The sequence below is a fragment of the Gossypium arboreum genome, chromosome 13 (genome assembly GCF_025698485.1).
Source record: "Gossypium arboreum isolate Shixiya-1 chromosome 13, ASM2569848v2, whole genome shotgun sequence".
Classification (NCBI taxonomy): Eukaryota; Viridiplantae; Streptophyta; class Magnoliopsida; order Malvales; family Malvaceae; genus Gossypium; species Gossypium arboreum.
In genome coordinates this window covers 100,107,458-100,127,664 of record NC_069082.1, presented here as the reverse complement: position 1 = coordinate 100,127,664, position 20,207 = coordinate 100,107,458, and the positions used below count along the sequence as shown (strand labels likewise).

General features: G+C 32.3%; 2 protein-coding genes and 1 long non-coding RNA gene across 3 annotated transcripts; 2 read left to right on the top strand and 1 right to left on the bottom strand.

The window, feature by feature from the left end:
• The first annotated feature begins 3,087 nt into the window (after positions 1–3,087).
• LOC108464245 (acetylglutamate kinase, chloroplastic) lies at positions 3,088–4,655 on the top strand. The gene has a single exon (XM_017764433.2). The coding sequence runs from the start codon at positions 3,431–3,433 to the stop codon at positions 4,487–4,489; it is 1,059 nt and encodes a 352-aa protein (XP_017619922.1). The 5' UTR covers positions 3,088–3,430; the 3' UTR covers positions 4,490–4,655.
• A 1,665-nt stretch (positions 4,656–6,320) lies between these two features.
• LOC108464246 (disease resistance protein RPM1-like) lies at positions 6,321–8,961 on the bottom strand. Its single transcript, XM_053024564.1, has 2 exons — positions 7,868–8,961; positions 6,321–7,766 (listed from the first exon to the last, which is right to left on the bottom strand). Exons 1-2 carry the CDS (start codon positions 8,900–8,902, stop codon positions 6,408–6,410), a joined length of 2,394 nt encoding a protein of 797 aa, XP_052880524.1. The 5' UTR covers positions 8,903–8,961; the 3' UTR covers positions 6,321–6,407.
• Positions 8,962–18,941: 9,980 nt separating this feature from the next.
• Positions 18,942–20,003, top strand: LOC128286925 (uncharacterized). Its single transcript, XR_008277614.1, has 2 exons — positions 18,942–19,271; positions 19,519–20,003. It is a non-coding gene; the product is annotated as an uncharacterized LOC128286925 (long non-coding RNA).
• Positions 20,004–20,207: the final 204 nt, after the last annotated feature.

Here is a 20,207-nt window from a genome sequence, read left to right as displayed (position 1 = left end):
GCCATATCCCGATATGGTCTTATACTGAATCACATTATCACATTATCTGATGCCATAGCCCACTATGGTCTTATCTGAGTCACATTATCACATTGCACCGATGCCATAGCCCAGCTATGGTCTTAAACGGGCACACTTGTCACATATGTTTCAATCAACTCATCGAGGTCACGAATAGAAGCACTCAAATCCATTGTTCCTACTAATTTGTACTTTTAGTTACACATTATTCATTAGTTAATGCAAATTGATAGTATTCATCAGCAATAAAATACTTTAACAATCATAATATTTTCATATCAAAACATTGAACTTTGCCATATGAACTTACGGACTAATTTGTAAAAGTCGTAGAAATTGGGACTATTCTTGAATTTTCTCCTTTCCACGATTCGATTCGTTTTCTTGATCTATAATTATAAAATCATTCCTTCATTAGCATCCATTTCAATTCTATTTCACTTCACAATTTATGCTGTTCAAATTTTGAAATTGCACTTTTACCCCAAAATTTACAATTTTCACAATTTAGTCCTTCTCAATTCACCCATCAATTGAACTAATTTTTCTCAATTAACACTTTATTTTATCATTATAAACTATTTCAAAACCTTTTATATTCTTAATTTCAACAGAAACCTTCAATTCACAACTTTTTCACAATTAGGTCCTAAATATCATTTCCTATCAAAATCACTTAATAAAACCACCTTAATATAAAATTAGAACTTAAATTTCATAATAATTCATCATAAAATTCCCTTATCCATCCAGGGTAACTTCCAATTTCACCCATAAAATCAAAAACTAATGAATTCTACAAGTGGACCTAATTGTAAAAGTCATAAAAATATAAAATTATCAAGAAAAGTAAGAATTAAACTCACATGATGTAAAATATGAAAACCAGCTTTCTCCAGACCTTCTATGGCGTTTTAGCTGAGAAAATATGAAGAAATGTCTAGATTTTCAATTACATCATTATTTAACTATTAACTTTTATGCTATTTCCAATTTTGCCCTTGTTCACATTGTTTTCTTGCTTATTTCATACCCAAACCGTCCAGCCATTAACCTTTGGGTCTAATTGCTCTTTAAATCCATCTTTTAAATACTTAAGCTATTTACTCACAATTTAACAAATTTTGCGCTATTTTCAATTTAGTCCTTTTAATTAATTAGCCATCCAAGCGTTAAAATTTTCTAACTAAACTTTAATACTAACTCAATGACACTCCATAAATATTTATAAAAATATTTATAGCTCGATTTTCAACTTTGAGGTCTCGATACCTCATTTTTGACCCGTTTGACCTAATAAATTCTTTTAATTCACTAATTTCACCATTTCACAAATTCTTCTAAATTCTTACTTGACTCATAAATATTAAATTACTATCTTGTTCAATCTTATTTGTCGAATTTAGTGATCTCAAATCACCATTTCCGACACCACTGAAAATTAGGCCGTTACATAAATTCCACTGTTTCTAGTAAAGCCATGCCATACACAAATCATGTACCCAACATACCGACTATGGGCTCGATCATCTTTAGAGCATAAGCCTCTATTTATATTAAAGCACATGAGTTGCATATGCATAGTCAGTGACTAACTCAGGATTTAGGTAAATCACACCATGAATGTCACAAGTGAGTTAATTCACAAACGGATTCAGAATTAATTCATCTTGAGTCCAATCCAATGTATCATTCTACCAATGAATACATCTATGTCTCTACTCGTGGAGTCAACTGTTCCGATAGCCAAGACTAGTCATCTCCCCAATTGAAATTGTAGACGATATAATAATCCTTCTCAGTGTTTGAATCAAATACTCACTTTGATTCTTTTACGGGATTACAGACGCATTTAGATTAGCTACTGAAGTAAGTTGTCTTTCTCGCAATGTAAACGTTATTTACAGTCTCACTTATCTTCAATTTGAACTTTAAACAATCAATGAGCTAATATTTACTTGTCACAATTTCGCAATGTATGCAAAATATAAAAGACGGAAAATACAAAAGACATAATAGTGGAATGTAAAATTAACTTTATTTATTTATTCATCGTTAAAATAAATAGAAAACAGTTACATGTTTACTACAAGACAGGCACATTCCCTAACATGTTATATTATTTGAGGGCATCATGGTTTAGTGAGAGTTTGTGTTTTATTTGCTTTATGTTTGTTTTCAGACATTTATGTATTTGGTTATTTTCTAATCAGAAATGAAGTATTTAGTTTATTCACTCTGTTTAATACTGACCACGCTTAAGTTTAAGGAGGACCAGATGGAAATAGGCATGTTTGGTTTATATTGCATGTAAGTTCCATGCTACACATCTATGATTGATCCATGTCATTTGACTATATTTGTATATATGACTATTGACGAGTTTAGTCAAGATTAATATGACAAAGACTGATTCAATTCTATATGGATATAGTTGATGGACAAGACTGTTATAGAATACCTGTTATATTATAGCAAATTTTGAGCCCATAAAGTTGTACATTTATCAGGAAACATATGTTGCTCAAGTGGGAGATTGTTGGATTAAAATCCGCACATATGTATAATGTATAATGCTATTATAAAATATGATCAAAATTAAGTAACCAATTATGTTATAAGTGTCATAGGTATCAAAGTGTCATGAAAATAATGTGTAGATATCATAAGTTGAAAATTGTATTTAACTTGATGAGGGGTCAAATTATAAATACTCAAAACTTATTTAATAATCAATTATTTAAAGAGATAGTGATTTCTAAGAAATAGAGTTATCTCACATATCTTATTCATCCCCATCGGAGAGATATACTATAAGAAAAAAATTATTTTCTTGAAAGATCAAAATTTTATGGGTAATCTTCAATAATAGATTCAAGTACACTTCTATATATAATCTTGTTCTTGATTATTTGACATTTATTAAATTTTATATTAAATCTATTTTCAGATTCTTTAACAATATTTTCTGATAATAATTTAAATATTACTTGTATAATTAATGTGACGTTTTTAATTGTTTGATAAGAAAGAAAAGGACAAAATGGTTAAGTATGATAATTGTGTCAATATGGTTGAGATCGAAAATAAGGTTATCATTGAAGTCTTTCGTCCAAAAATGATATTATCCTGTTTTTACATACATTTTATCATTTTTTTATATAATAATAAGGATGAAGGATAATGTCACACTATTTGATTTTGCTAATTTATCGTTATATATACTAATTTTAATTGTTGGATTTTAATAAAATTTCATTTTAGTTTCTTATTTTATCTTTTTAATTATTATAAATTCTTTTGACAATAGAATGTAATGATTTGCTTACACTCCTGAGTGGGTGCACCATTAGCTCCTCCTAAGCCAGAGCCAAAGCAGAAGAGAAGGAGAGGAAAGGAAGATAGAAAAATGGGCCATTTTTGCTCTTCACAGGACCCCCTTTCCTTTCTCTCCCTAACAATGACAAAATCAAAAGCAGAAACCCTCAACCTCAACTTCAGATTCTCCAAACCCCCATTAACCCCCAATTCTCGTCGCCTTCGTCTTTCCATTAGAGCTTCTTCACCCTCCTCCACCGCCCTCAATGATCCTCCTCTTCCCTCTCTCACCAATTCCGATCTTCAACTTCGAGTCCGAATCCTCTCTGAATCACTCCCCTACATTCAGAAATTTAGGGGAAAAACCATTGTCGTCAAATACGGAGGCGCCGCCATGAAATCTGCGGAGCTCAAGGCCTCTGTTGTCAGGGACCTCGTCCTCCTCTCCTGCGTTGGCCTCCGTCCCGTCCTCGTCCATGGCGGTGGTCCTGAAATCAACGTCCTTCTCAATCAGCTCAATATCCCCGCTCAGTTCCGCGATGGGCTCCGTGTAACCGACGCCAGGACCATGGAAGTTGTTTCTATGGTCCTTGTTGGAAAAGTTAACAAAGACCTGGTTTCTCGTATCAATTACGCTGGAGCCACCGCTGTGGGCCTTTCTGGCATGGACGGCCGCCTTTTAGTTGCCCGGCCCAGCCCAAACGCTGCACAGTTGGGGTTTGTGGGAGAAGTTGCGAGAGTGGACCCCACAGTCCTCCAAACGATCGTGGACAACGGAAGCATCCCGGTGATTGCTTCAGTGGCGGCGGATGAGTATGGTCAGCCTTACAACATCAATGCAGACACGGTAGCCGGTGAGGTGGCGGCGGCATTGGGGGCAGAGAAACTGATTCTGTTGACCGACGTCGCAGGGATTCTGAGAAACCGAGAGGACCCTGGAAGCTTGGTGAAAGAGATTGATATAAAGGGAGTGAAGAAAATGATTGAGGAAGGGAAGGTAGGTGGTGGGATGATTCCCAAAGTGAATTGTTGTATTCGATCGCTTGATCAAGGCGTCACCACTGCTAGCATTATTGACGGTCGTGTTGAGCACTCGTTGCTTCATGAGATTATGACCGATGAGGGCGCTGGCACAATGATCACCGGTTAAACTATAGCCTACTCTTCCTTTTTGTTAGTTTTAATATTGTAACTCTTCTATTTATTGCAGTTATGAATGCATTGCGACAAACTTCAATGCTTTTTGTTATCAGTTCCTGAACAATGTTTTTTTTCGGGCTCAATAGTTTAATAAAATCAAAGGTGAGATGTTGAAATTTGCTGACTCTGGTTTAAGCGTTTTTCTGCTTCAATCCCTTATGGCAAGAATAAAATGGGTAATAATGGAAGCTGAAATCAATTTCTATTAAGCTGTAGATGTATGATACTGACTGAGGCAGTAGCTTCGAGTTTCAATTTTTCTGCCTTGAATCACTTTCTCTTAACTTTTTGGCTATTAACTCTTTCACAGTCCTCTCTTTATGCGCTTTCATTGTAAATTTTGATATTTTTTATCTTTTGTTTTTTCAGTTTGCATGAAGTTTTATATGGATCCTCCCTCTTTTGTTGGCTATGCTTTTTCTTGCGTATATGGATGTTTGCTTCATTGGAACTTGATGTTTTAGTTGCTCTATGTATTTGGTTTATTGGAATTTCAAGTTGCTTCAGTTGCCCCTGTTTGTATGATAGATTAAGAAACTCCACACATTCTTCCTATGGAGCTCTGTTACCTAAATTTGGCTTGAGTATTGTATGTGTGTGATATGAGTATACTTTTTATTTTTTTTGAAGTCTTTAATATGTTTGGAGGATCATACCACGTTCCTATGTCCAAATAGGTACTTTAGGAAATTAAAGAGTCCAGGTAACATAGCTTTGTTGATTGCAACTTCTGAATGTACTTCTTGTAGTTCATTGTATTTTAAAGGCTTAACCCTCTTTAGTTCATTTATTTATTTCCTCTCATTTAGTCCTTTTTTATATACTTTGTTGCTTACCTTATTACCTTTTTATTTGGAAAACTGTCTTCCATGTACGCAACCTGTAATTTACCATTGCATGTAAGTTGATATTTTCTAGGTTTTGAGGTGGAAGCTATTGACATGAAGTGAAAAAATGAGTATAATATAACAAGCAAAAACGACAAAGGTACAAGGAGCTATTTATGAGATTGGGGGCCGGGAAGGCAACATACATCAATCACCCACATTGATCTGGTAAGTAATTATAACCAGTTAGACTGGTAGATTCAAATTTAGTCTCTTCCTATATGGTTATTCTACATTCAGTTGAATTGATCCATCTGAAAACCATTGAGTGTCTGCCCTGTCCTACAAGTAAAATCATCCAAATTAAAACATAAAATAAAAGAAATAGCAAATCAGAACAATGTAAAATCTATGTTGCTCTCACTCATTTTTCTTGAAATAATATGGTTATGGAGATATGATCCTCTAAGGACCAGTCAAATGCATGTTAAGACTTAGAAAAAGATTGAACATACCTCTGTATTGGCCACTCAACTGTGTCTGACGCAATATCAACATCGGAATTTTAAGACATGGAAGGAGATCCATCCAAGTGCTTCAACTAAGGAATTCTAACAAGCGTGAATCACCAAGCTTGTAGGTTTCATGCTGTGCTCCTTTAACTGTGAAGTAAAGGAAATAGATATTTGGAATATGCCTGACTTTCCAATGATCAGAGCCTCCATTAGGCAACAATTTTTGAACCGACTCCATGGGCATATTGTTAAATGATAGAGTCTTCAGACATTTTAGATGAGAAATGGTAGTAGGCAACTCCTCCTATTGGGGGCTAGGTCCAAGTTCTAGATGTTCTACAAGTGTTAATGATCTTCATCTATTATCAGTCTCTTTAAATCATTTAACCAGCAAAGCCTCAAGTCCTTGAGTTTCTTAAAGTGATTCTTGTTAAAATGCAGTTGAGCTCCACTGTATCCCTCGAAAATCCACAAGAAGAGTAAATTTGGTAGAACACCAAGGATTTGAAGTGAATCATCTGATATTCTATTCTAAGGTAAGTTTTGTGAGGTTCCTCAGTTCATAAATCCAACCAGGTAACTTCATTAATATTCCTCGTAGCCTGAGGCAACAGAGAAAAACCGGAGGGGATGACATTGTATGTAGGTGAAGAAGCTCTTCCTCTTTTATAGAAGAAATTCTCAATGACTGAAGGTGGATCATCTGCTGTATTGCATCACATAAATCATTCCCATTTTCTGATTTTAGTTTAGTGATGCATAGTTTTCTCAACTGCTTCAATCTTGCTAACTCGCGAAAGAAATTACCACCACTGTAGGCCTCCAAGTCCACCTCATACAGCTTTTCTAAGGACTCTAAGCTCCCAAAGTTGGAATAAAACTTCATCCCTCTTCGACTATTGATACTGTTGATGCTTTGTTTATCTTTGTAGTAAGCTACAAGATATTGAAGATTGAAGAGCATGTTGATTTCAACTGGTAACTCGCTTACAAATGAACGTTTTAGATCCAAAGTTTGAAGCTTATGCAATTTACCTATAGATCTTAGGAGCTTTTTCACCTTTGTGTCCCTTATGCTCAAGTATTTCAAATTGAACAGATTTCCCAGTTCCTCTGGAATATAAGTCAATGGGACTCCTTCAAAGTCCAGTTCTTTCAACAATTTGAACTTTGTGAACAGTAAGAAGCAGAAAGATTTAGGTAATTCTTCTATGTGAAAGAAAATTGCTGAATGAGTTTGATAATTACCAACAACCATTGGGAAATTGTTTGATTTGTTGCAGATGGAAATGTGTCGAGCTACACGATCATGGTTGGACAAATTTTCTGGACATGTTTGAATAAAACTCAGTTCTTTGGACTTGGAAACAACAACTTCGCGCATCAAATCATGGAGCTGGCAGTTTCTGACATCGCCAATAGAATCGATCACTGATACTTGAACCAAGCTTCTGTTAATCGATTCGGATAGGTACGTCATCGCAACTTCTTCTAAGGTCATACCGTGTTTACCTTTTACGAACCCCTCTGCGATCCACATCCGAATCAGTCTCTTGCAACTTATGGGATAATCTTCAGGAAACATGCCCATGAACAAGAAACAACCCTTGAGATGGTAAGGCAGATCATAATAACTAAAAGAAAGTATCTGTTTTACATATGAAAGATGTGAACTACTGTCTAGCTCAGCACTAAGGCTATCAGGTAAGCGTTTCCATTGACCAACATCCTTGCCTTTGGTTGCCAAAAGTCCACCAATGGCCACAACTGCAAGGGGAAGTCCTTCACATATTTTGACTAATTCAAAAGTTAAACCATTCAACTCTTCAGGGCATAGTTTATCTTCATCATACTGAAAAGCAGTTCTGCTTAAGAGCTCCTGTGCCTGTTCTAGTGGAAGAGGTTCCAAATTATGGACATGAACTAGTGAAGATTTCTTGCAAAACTCAGCAGTGTTCATACTTCTTGTTGTCATTAAAATTTTGCTTCCTTTGTTGTTATCCAATAAAGCATGTTCTTTATGTCGTCCTTCCATACATCATCAAACACCACGATGTACCTTTTATCATATAGATAGTCTCTGCATATGCTTATCAATTCTACACCATCCATTGTGTCGACCCTAACAGGTGGGGACTGCTTTCGAGACTCATACATCTGCTTCATCATGGTCCTTAGCAACACCTCCACTCTGTATGATTGAGAGACGGTGATCCAAGCATGGCAGTCGAACTGTCCCACCATGATTTTATCATCAAAAGCTTTCTTAACAAGGGTCGTCTTCCCGACCCCTCCCATCCCTACTACTGAAACAATTGTGCGTTTCAGCTCTGCATCTGCCAATCTATCGGCCAATTCTTGTCGAGAAGAATCAATGCTCACGAGTGCTTCACTGTCGACAAAATGAAGTCCCATTCGAGGGTCAATCGGCTTGTTATAGTTCTCACCTGGAACACGTTGCAGGGTGTTGAACCCGTATCTTTCACTTCTTTCCTTGATTTCATTAACAGATGTTTTGATATCTCTGATCTTTGATGCTGCCCGGAGTTGCCTTTTCACAGTCCGGACCATATGAGCTATTCTGCTCAGGGAAGCCATTAAACCTTGCTGCTGCTGATCTTGTGCAAGTGGAACATGATAAAGCTTGTATTCATCCATAACATCTTCTATCTGAAAAGCCACCTCCCTTACATGTTGCGCCCATAGTTTGAAGCCACCATTGGAATCCTCTTTATCAACCATTGGATCAGTTTGTCTAAGGAAACAAGCAATGTAGTCGAGCTCGATCCGGATGTCTTCAACTTCTTTCTTAAGCCGTCCAAACAGTTTCACCTCCGCACCAAGGAATGAAATTAATCTATCAATAACTATACCCACAGCTATCTCCGCCATTTCAATTCTTTTCCTTTTCTGGCAACTTGACAAACTTTTCTTGTTAAGTCTTCCCCTATGTTTACATGATAGATCATAAATAGAAACTTTGAGGTTGTTGGTCAATTTATTCATTACGTGTGGAATCATATAGGTCAGTGATGTTGAATTTGAACACGCTTTTACAAAGAAATGCGTGGACACCAATTTGGTTGCTGCTATAATTTGAATCTATTTAGTGAAATTAATTTCATGATCGGTGCAGTCTCTTCCATTTCATGATACTTATTCTACTAAATAGTGACTACTATTTTTCATTAATTTCTTTTTTAATTCAAGATCATCATAATTAATATCAAAGTTTTTAAACACGTTGCTAAAGTCGAATAAATAAATAAATAAAATGCATCGCCAATTCTATTTTTAAAGACAATCAATAATTAATTTAGAACATAATTTCGTCAATTAAGATGCAAGCAGAGCAATCAATAATCACCTTCTCCCAAAAAGTAGTAACAGCAATACTCATTGTTGCAGTATGAAAAGTCTATTTACAGCATAATGAACTAGCCAACTACAACTATTTAATTCAAATAAATGACATTCATATTTATGACATAAGATTTGGCAATGCTTCTACAGGTGGACTAATCTGTGACCCGCATAGGATGTAGATTGCTGGTTTCTTAAGGGATATTGGCTGCTATTCAGTTATTGATGCTGAATTTTGGAGTGCATTGGAAGGTGCCCAAGTAACTTGGAATCTCGGGCTCAAACGAGTGATTTTTATATAGGATAATACTGGAGTTATCCAAGTGATTCAAGAAAATGTAGCTAATCAGCATTGCTCAACCGTGGCATGTGCAATTAAGAAGCTATTACAATTTTCTTGGATGGTTAAAGTTACTCATTCTTTGAGAGAGGGCAACAAGATAGCTAATGGATTAACTTTAATGGCGTTCTCAAGACCGTTGGGTAGGTATTTTTTTATGTAACTACAGAATGAAGTCCTTTTGTTATTATATGATGATTATTCTGAAATGTCTTGGTCTCGCACGGTTTAGTTATGGTTTAATCTTTTTTTTGTACAAAAAAAAAGACGTTAGATAATCATTCATAAAAAAAATATCATACACTAGATTTACCCATTAAATTTTTACTAAATTTTGCTAGTGTAATCCAAAATACTATTAAAGATAAAATAATACTATAATCATATTGCATCAGTCATCTTAAGGACCTTGTGGTGAAAGTGGTGGTTGGAATGGTTGAAACTCAAGTAAAGATGTTGCTAGCAAAGATGAAAAACATGCATTAGCATTTTGTTCATTGTACTCACGTTGAAGCCACCAAATCTTGATAACTCGATCTACATTCAAGAATATCTCTCATTTTACTAAGAATTGGAATATTTTTGTGATAGAAAAGTACAAAAATGACATTTGAATTCCATTTTTCAAAGTAGACAATGCGTCCATTGCATGACTTGGAATATTTTGGTGGTAGAATGGTACAAAAATGACTTTTTGGAATTTGAATTTTTCAAAGCACACTTTACATCCATTGCATCTAAAATAATGTATTGAGAATGAGAAAAAAACAATTTCATTCACCAATTTCCTTTGATTAGTCATATTCTTACATAATTTTTCATAGTCAATATCTTTTTTATTGATCTTTTATTTGGAATTAATACTTTAACCTTTATTTTATACAATCTCAAGCATTGCTTTATCCTTATTAAAAGTTTGGAGAGAAGGGTTTAAAGCTATCTCAAAATTAAGAATATCATAATTCTCAATCCATGTTTATCTGAATCATGGATTCCACAACATGTGTAAATCTTTCATACAAACTTCATTTAGAAGAGCACCAAATGAAGGTGCCTATGCATAGCCACAATGCCACAAAATATTTGTCACATTAACTAATTCAAATGTGGTTCAATTTCTTTCTTTTTAAATCTTTTAAAATCAAGATTTTTCTACATAATATGTGAAATACTAAACATTGTAATGAAGATTTTATAATAATGTAAACTATTAATTTCAATGAACTTGACATATTAAAACATTGATACATGTCAATAGCAGCAACAATCTTTTTAAATAAATACCATCCTAAACCTATAAACTTATTAAGCAACTCATTCCATAAGCTTCATTTTTTTTAATGTATCCCAATTATTTTTCAATTGAAGTTTCTCCCAATTTCTTCGTGCTTTTATTTTAAAAAGAACAACATTTTCTAGCCCTTCTAAATTTAGATGAGCTGTCGATTCATTAATGTTTTAGCTTATACAAAGTTACAAACTGCCATTGTGAGCTCACTAACTTTTAATGCTAAGATAATATCATCTTCGACTCTAGTCTTCATCATTTATTATTTCATTTTCAAATCTCAGAATCAAAATAAAACAAAAGGAAAAGGAAGAAGATTGAGTGAACCTCTAATAATTCCATGTCACATAGTACTTTCTGCCCAAATCTCACCAACATTAGTACCAATACTCTAAACGCATGAAAGCACACAACACTTCAAAAGCTTTAAATGATTGATGCAACTAACAACACACAAAGACACAACTTGAGAAAAGGCCATACATCTAAACTCAAAATCATAGAAAATAATGAATTTACCAAGTTGAGAAGACCTAGGAAATCAACCAATGCTTATTCTAAAGATACAAGGATCTTTTGTTTTACCTTAAACATGTGCACAAATGTTGACATTCACGAACCAATGCAATAATTTGAAAAAAAAAAAACATGCAAAAGATCCAAGGTTTTCAAAACTATACTGCTCCATGTTAGTGGCCTATTGCAACAAGGAAGACAAGCATACTCTTAGCAAGGATTAGATTAAATCACATAAAAATAATAAAAAAGCATGTAATCACAATGGTAGCTAATTAAAAATAACTAAATAATTCTAATTAAATCTTAAATTACACGTAAACTTGCATGGTAGCTATTTTAACCCGATATATAAGGAGAGAGAAATGAATATTGAGATCAACGGCTAGGTTCTTAAACTTGAAAAGTAATTCAACTATTTTAAGATAAAAATGGAAAATCAAGGTTATAATTGTGAAAGAAGAACCTAGTGGGCAAAAACGCCACCCTAAGTTCCAACTTCAAACACTTCTATGAAGGGATTGTTGTAGTGACCTAAACATGCCATACTAGGCATCCAAAGAGTTGAATGAAAGAATGACCTACAACAATTTTGAAATTAAATTTAATTTGATTTCACCATGGATTGAATATAAGTTTTTAATGATGGGTTGATGAAGTATATATTCGAAAAAAAGGAAAAAGATTGCAATGCTCTATCTTCCAAGAACCTCTACAAGAAATTTGAGAGAGCGATGATCTCCTAATTCTATAATGGAACTCTTATCCCCGGATATCTTCCAACCTTGGCTATATTCGAATCAATAATGTTTACACCCCTTTAGCCTTTTGGATTGATTATCCAAAGGGAGGTGAAGATGTCTTGGAATCAAATTGTGGATAGCAAGAGGTTGCTCAGAAAAGATTTCAAAGGCCTGCAATATAAAAAAGGAATCCGTAAAAGTATCATGAAGGCCTTTATATTAAGAATTGAATTATATTTTGAATCCCTTATTAAAAAAAAATGTAAATTAGTCCCTATATGTTAAATTAAAGAGCAAATTGATCCTTTTGTTAAAAATTATATCCATTTTTACTATTAAAACCTAGTCCATATACATCAATATAATGTACACGTAGTTGTTTGGTTATTTTGTCTGCTATGTCAATTTTTAACAGGAAAGATCAATTTATTCTTTCATCTAACATATAAACATATAGATACTAATTTATCTATTTTTTATTAAAGAGAACAAAATATAATTTAACTTTTAATATAAGAGCCTCCACGAAACTTTCAAAAAGAGAATCTTATATAGCTGGAAGGCAGCAAGTTAGGACTTATCGTTTTCAACTTTTTATATTTTATTAAATATTGTGTCTGTTATATCATTTAATAATTTTGATTCAATTTAGGAAAAGAAGAAGTTATATTCATGTTTGTGGACTATAGTCATATGATTTTAAATAATTTGTTATAATTACTCAATTTACAGAAAAATATTTTTATTTTTAATTGTGTACCTACAAGAGTTATTTCAAATATTAATTTAAGATTTACATGCCACCAGTTAGGAAATAATTATTTTATTTTACTTTTAATTAAAGAGTATATCTAAATGTTCACTTGAGAAATAAAAAGTAAATAATTATTTAGGATTTATATGTAATTATCTTTAAATGGTCCATAATTTAAATTATTTATTCATCAACATTAGATCATACCAATCATATCTTTATTTTGTTTTATTGTTTCCTTTTTACCGTCTTGTGTTTTAATTTTTTAATGTTTTATTTTGTTTGTATTTCAATTAATTATTAAAATGCAATTTTAAACTTATTTACATAACATATAAATACTTTAATAATGATTATTAAATATAATTACTTTTTAGCCTTGGCCTAGCCGGGTAATAACATTCATACTACTACGTTTGGTTGGAGTATAAATTTTTCACATGTTTTAATCATTGGTTAGTTCGAAACTAATCACAATTGATAATTTTAGTCACTCATATGATTTATTTATAGAAAAGAGAAGAAAAACTTTTATTTATTTTGAAGAGATTTTATTTTTACAACAATTTTTACTTGTCTTTATAATTACATGTTTAAATTTATACTAATTATGTTTTATTTTATGTCTATCTGTATTAAAATGATTAAGCATACATTATATTCTTTTAATAAATAAATTTCAAACAATGATTTATTTAGCTTTGAGAAACAAATAATTAGCAACATTTAAAATAGTATAAATTAAAACTTTATGAAAAAACTATAATGCATATGATTTTGACATCGGCCCACTTTTTACTAAAATCATAATTGATAATAGTCTAATAAAAATATTACTATTGTATTTGTATCTATAAAATTTATAATTGAAAAAATGAAAATATATTTGAAAGTGAAAAGGATATGTATGTATGTAAAAAGTAAAAAAAATAGTATCTTGTTATGAATATCTTATTAAGTGGATGTCCATCATGATCAAGATAAAATTTTAATATACTTTAAATTCTAATAGTTATTAGAATTAGATCTCTACTTATTTTATACTTCTTATGCCTATAAATAGAGATTCTGATAAAGCATTGAAATCGTTCCTTTTTATCAATAAAAGTAACCACTATCATGGTGTTCATAATAGTGACATTTCTAATCACCAGAAAAAGAATAGCAATGAAGGATAAGAAAGAGGTGGTCAAAATAATCCTTCAAATTATTGAGAATTTATGCTACCGATGTGGTACGATGGGGCATTGGGCACGTACCTGTCGTACGCCTGAATATTTAGTGAAACTTTATCAAACATCTATTAAAGGGAAGAAAAATGATATTGAGACAAATTTAATATCCAAAAATGATGAAGAGGAGGCAAAAGAAGAGGGTGATGTAATTCATGGCCTTAATGATATAACTCGCCTTGATGTGACAGATTTCTTTGAGAATCATTTGAAAAGTTGGTGTTATTTTAGCATTTTATGTTGTTTTTAAGTATGTTTCGTTTTCTTGCATAAAGAATAAGTTGGTGTTATTTTGACATTTTTATGTTATTTTAAATATGTTTATTTTCTTAATTCAAAAAAATAAAAAAAAAAATTATTTATTTATTTATTTATTTTGCAAGTTATACATATTCAATAAATATTTGCAACATTTCTAATGTTTATTTTATTTATTTTATGAAGAATATGAATGATCAACAAAATTTTGTTGGATCCAAAATCAATGGAGACATATGTCTTGCTGATAATGCTACAACATATATGATACTCAAAGAGAAAAAACATTTTTCTCATTTAACAATAAGTGACGCTCATATTAATACAATCTCGGATAGTTCAAAACTTATTGAAGGCTTCGAAAGAGCAATTATATTATTACTTAAAGGTACAAAATTTGTCATTGATAATGCTTTATTATCCACTAAGTCTCAAAAAAATTTATTGAGTTTTAAAGATATTCATATTAATGGATATCATATTGAGACTATGAATGAGAAAAATATCAAATATCTATATATTACAAATGTTGAATGTGGAAAGAAATATGTTTTGGAAAGACTACCTGCTTTTTCATCTTGTTTATATTATACACATATTAGTGCAATTGAGGCACATGTTACTACAAACCAGAAGTTTGTAAAACCACATACTTTTACTATTTGACATGACTAGTTAGGCCATCTCGGATCTATTATGATGCGAAAAATAATTGAAAATTCAATTGGGCACCCATTAAAGAACCAAAAGATCTTTAAATTAAAAGATTTCTCTTGTAATGCTTATTCTTAAGGTAAACTGATTATTAGACCATCACCAGCTAAAATTAGGATTGAGTCTCCCGTATTTCTGGAACGTATTCAAGGTGATATATGTGGGCCTATTCATCCACCATGTGGACCATTTAGATATTTTATGGTATTGATAAATGCATCTAGTAGATGGTCACATGTATGTTTATTATCCACTCACAACCTAGCTTTTGCGAGACTACTTGCTCAAATAATTCGATTAAGAGCACAATTTCCAAATTATGCAATAAAAACTACCCATCTTGATAATGCTGGTGAGTTTACATCTCAAGCTTTCAATGATTATTACATGTCAATTGGGATAAAAGTTGAACATCCTGTAGCTCATGTTCACACAGAAAACAGTTTAGCTGAATCGTTTATCAAACACATCCAACTAATAGCTAGGCCATTGCTTATGAGAACAAAACTCCCTATTACAACATCAGGATATGCTATTTTGCATGCAACATCACTTATGCGCATCAGGCCAACAAATTATAATAAATACTCCCCATTGCAATTGACTTTTGGTCAGGAGACAAATATTTCCCATCTTAGAATTTTTGGATGTGCAATATATGTTCCAATTGCTCCACCACAACGAACAAAGATGGGTCCTCAAAGGAGGTTGGTAATATATGTTGGTTATGAATCTCCTTCTATAATTAAGTATGTTGAACCATTAACTGAAGATTTATTTACTGCACGATTTGTTGATTGTCACTTTAATGAAACAATATTCCTAACATTACGGGGAGAGAAAATACAGCTAGTAAAAGAAATTACATGGAATGGATCATCATTATCTCAATTAGGTCCTCGTAAAAGTTAATGTGAGCAATAAGTTCAAAGAATCATACATTTGCAGAACATCGCCAATCAACTACCGGATTCATTTATTGACCTAAAGAGAATTACAAAATCTCACATTCCAGCTAAAAATTCTCCAATACAAATTGATATCCCAAGAGGGAAAATTGTTAGTGCAAAAGAAAGTAATCCATGCTTGAAGCGTGGAAGACTAGTTTGTTCCAAAGATAAAAATCCTCGTAAAAGGAAAGGAGAAAATACTCAAAGTGATTATATTATGGAGAAAAGTTTCTAAGAAGAGGCCAAAAATATAATTAATCATAATCATAAAACCCCAGGAGGGATTCAAGTACCTGATAATGATGATAACAAAGAGATTTCGATAAGTTATGTTACTTCGGGGAAAAGATGGAACCGTAAAAATATAGTTGTCGACAATAAATTTGCATATAATGTTGCTATTGAAGTAGAAAAAGAAATGATGATCCTGATCCTAAATTTATTGAAGAATGTAGAAATGGAAATGATTGGCCAAAATGGAAAGATACAATTCAAGTAGAATTAAATTCACTTTCTAAATGTGAGGTTTTTGGACATGTAGTCCAAACACCTAAAGGTGTAAAGCCGGTTGGATATAAATAGGTATTTGTGAAAAAACAAAATGGAAAAAACAAAGTCGTAAGATATAAAGCACAACTTGTAGCACAAGGATTTTGGCAAAGGCCTGGCATTGATTATGAAGAGACATATTCTCCTGTGGTGGATGCAATCATGTTTAGATATCTTATTAGTCTGGCAGTACATGAAAAACTTGACATGCATCTAATGGATTTTGTTACAGCCTATTTGTATGGCACATTTAATTGTGAAATTTATATGAAAATCCCAAAAGGATTTAAAATCCTAGAAGGATATAGAATTTCTCAGGAAAATTGCTCGATCAGATTAAAGAAAAGTTTATATGGATTAAAACAATCTGGACGTATGTGGTATAATCGTCTTAACGAATACTTGTTAAAAGAAGGTTATCAAAACAATCCAATTTGTCCATGTGTCTTTATAAAAAGGTTTGGATAAAATTTTATGATAATTTCTATTTATGTTGATGATTTAAATATTATTGAAACTCCTGAAGACTCCAAAATACAACAAATTGTTTAAAGAAAGAATTTGGGATGAAAGATCTTGAAAAAACAAAGTTTTATCTTGGCTTATAGATCGAGCATTTAAAAGATGGAATTCATGTTCATCAATCAACTTATACGGAAAAGATATTAAAGAAATTTTACATGGATAAAGTACCCCCATTAAGTACTCCGATGGTTGTACGATCGTTAGATGTGAATAAAGATCAATTTCGTTCTTGCAAGGATGGTGAAGAGTTTCTTGGTCCTGAAGTGTCATATTTAAGTGCCAAAGGGGCATTGATGTATCTTGCAAACAACATAAGACCTAATATAGGTTTCGCTGTAAATTTGTTAGCAAGATTTAGTTCTTATCCAACACGTGGACATTGGAATGGAATTAAACATGTATTTAGATATCATAGAGGGACTATTGATATGGGGTTATTTTATTCAAATGATTCAAAATCCCTATTAATCGACTATGCTAATGCTGGATACTTATCGGATCCACATAAAGGTCGATCTCCAACATGATATTTATTTACATGTGCGGGTACTGTCATATCATGGCATTCAACAAAGCAAACATTAGCTACTGCTTCTTCAAATCATGCAGAAATAATTGCAATGCAAGAGGCAATTCGAGAGTGCATTTGACTAAGGTTATTGACCCAACATATCCAGAAGATATGTAATTTTCCTTTACAGGAAAATATGTCAACTATCTTACACGAAGATAATGCAGCATGTATAGCTCAATTGAAGGGTGGCTATATCAAAAGTGATAGAACGAAACATATTTCATCAAAATTATTCATCACCCATGATCTTGAGAAAAGAGGTGATATAAATGTTCAACAAATTCGTTCTAGTGAGAATTTAGCAGATCTTTTTACTAAGGCATTGCCAACTTCAATATTTGAAAGACTATTACACAAGATTGGAATGCGTTGACTCAAATATGTAATGTAATGTTGCCATTAGGGGGAGTCTGAAAACAAGTTATACTCTTTTCCTTTAACCAATGTTTTGTCCTATTGGATTTTCCTAGTAAAGGTTTTTAACGAGGTAGCTTGCAATAGAAGATTGTGTACTCTTTTTCCTTAATTAGGTCTTTATCCCGTTGAGTTTTTCTTAATAAGGTTTTAATGAGACACATTATCTACTAATAGCCATCCAAGAGGAAGCGTTATTAATATCTTATTAAGTAGATGTCCATCATGATCAAGATAAAGTTTTGATGTACTTTAAATTCTAATAGTTATTAGAATTAGATATCTACTTCATTTATACTTCCTATGCCTATAAATAGAGACTTTAATGAAGCATTATAATCAACCATTTTCATTAATAAAGTACATACTCTATTACTTTAATATTTTATTTGTTCTTTATTCTCTCCATCTTTCTTTATTTTATAACATATCTTGGTTTTATTTATTTATTTTACACTAGTAACAAATCTCATTTCTATTTTCCTATTTAAAAATCACATTTTGTTATAGAAAAAATACCCAATAATGTTATTAAATTAAAAGAAGAAAGTCTAATGATGATCCTAGTCCTTATACTCTTTAAAAATTGAAATTTAATCCTTTTGATTATATGATTTAAAAATTAAAATCTCATTGATAATATTATTAATTAACTTTTATTAAATGTAAATATTATGTTTTTAATTTGTAATAAAAATAATATTAAAATGTGATATATTCAAATTTAATGGGGTCCAGTAATGGTGCATTTGATTGGGGTTTAATTTTTTCAAATAAGAAGTAGAGAAATTAAATTTTAGGATACAAAAATAGAGGGACTAAATTTTAAAAGTTGAAAGAGAATAGGGACTGGTTAAAAAAGAGCAAGAAAAACGCGTAGGAGTACAACGGCTAGTTCCCATAAGGGAGGCGGCTTCCCTCTCCCTCACTTATTTTCACTTCCCTCTCTGATTGAATTTTCTGCTGCCTCTCCCATTCACTCCATTTTTTTCCTGTTTTCAGCTGAGTCTCTGATTGATTTTTTTTTCTGGTTTTTTCCCGGTTTCTGGAACGTTTTAGCACTCAGGCAGCTTTGTTTCGATTTCTTTTATCTGATTTTGATCGACAGTTCCATTCTGTTAATTCAACTCTACTTTTTTGGGTTTCTTGCTTCGATTCTATTTTGGTTTGGTAATTTTGGGTTCCCTGTTTTGGTTTGTTTTTCTTTCTAGTTTTCTATCGATGGTGATTGTATGTAGAGATTTTTATTTATTTTATTTATTTTAACCCTCAATTTCATTCTAAAAGTTCAAACTCTGCTTTTTAGGGTTTCATACTTGGATTCATTTCCTGTTTGGTGATTTAGGGTTCCCTGTTATCTCTTTTAATTTCTGTCGATTGTGATTATACGAAGGGGCTAATTATGTGTTGAAAACAGGATTTTGATTTGCACACCAAATGCATCAGGATCTACCATTGTTTCTCAGTTGCGGCCTGAGTTTTATGATCCCAGGAAGGCTCTTTTTCAGGCATCGGACTTGGTCCTTTTCGAAGGATCAAGTAAATCAGTAGATTTATATGTTTTTTTTTTTACCAAGATTGCAACTATATTCACTCCTCGTGGGCAACATCAATGGAGATCCCCAGCAGGATGCTCATGTTTTCACAGACGGTGATGATACAAGGTGAGCAAAGGGAAGATGGGCCTCTGCTGGTTGCAAAACTTCATAATATTAGATTTGTATCTATAAGGAAACAAATAGCAAAGGGTCTTGATTGTTTTGTTAGTATTAATACGTACACGTTAGAATCTAGAAAATGTTGTTACTATGACACAATTTCTTTTTTCCATCCTGGTAATTAGTAAAACTTGTAAATTTTATGCAATAAATAAAATTTTCTCAACTCATTTAATAATGGAAATCTATTGTTTTACACAAATTTGTTTATGAGAATATATGTTACTACAGAATGTTTCCATTTTTTTTTAAATGGGGCTAAAATTTCTTAATTAAGTCCCTTTATGAAAAATACATTCTTAAATTGCATTAATTAAGTTATTTTACTAACTTTTTTCGTCTTTTACGGTCATAGTGCTAATGTAGTGCTCCATGTCAGCGATAGTTG

What these genes read in the sequence shown, in the direction of transcription:
- LOC108464245 (XM_017764433.2), top strand. Translation starts at nt 3,431, where the DNA reads ATGGGCCATTTTTGCTCTTCACAGGACCCCCTTTCCTTTCTCTCCCTA.
- LOC108464246 (XM_053024564.1), bottom strand. Translation starts at nt 8,902, where the DNA reads ATGATTCCACACGTAATGAATAAATTGACCAACAACCTCAAAGTTTCT. An exon ending in ATTGGATAACAACAAAGGAA is followed by an intron (nt 7,767 to 7,867) that starts GCAAAATTTTAA and finishes CCACTAGAACAG; the next exon opens with GCACAGGAGCTCTTAAGCAG.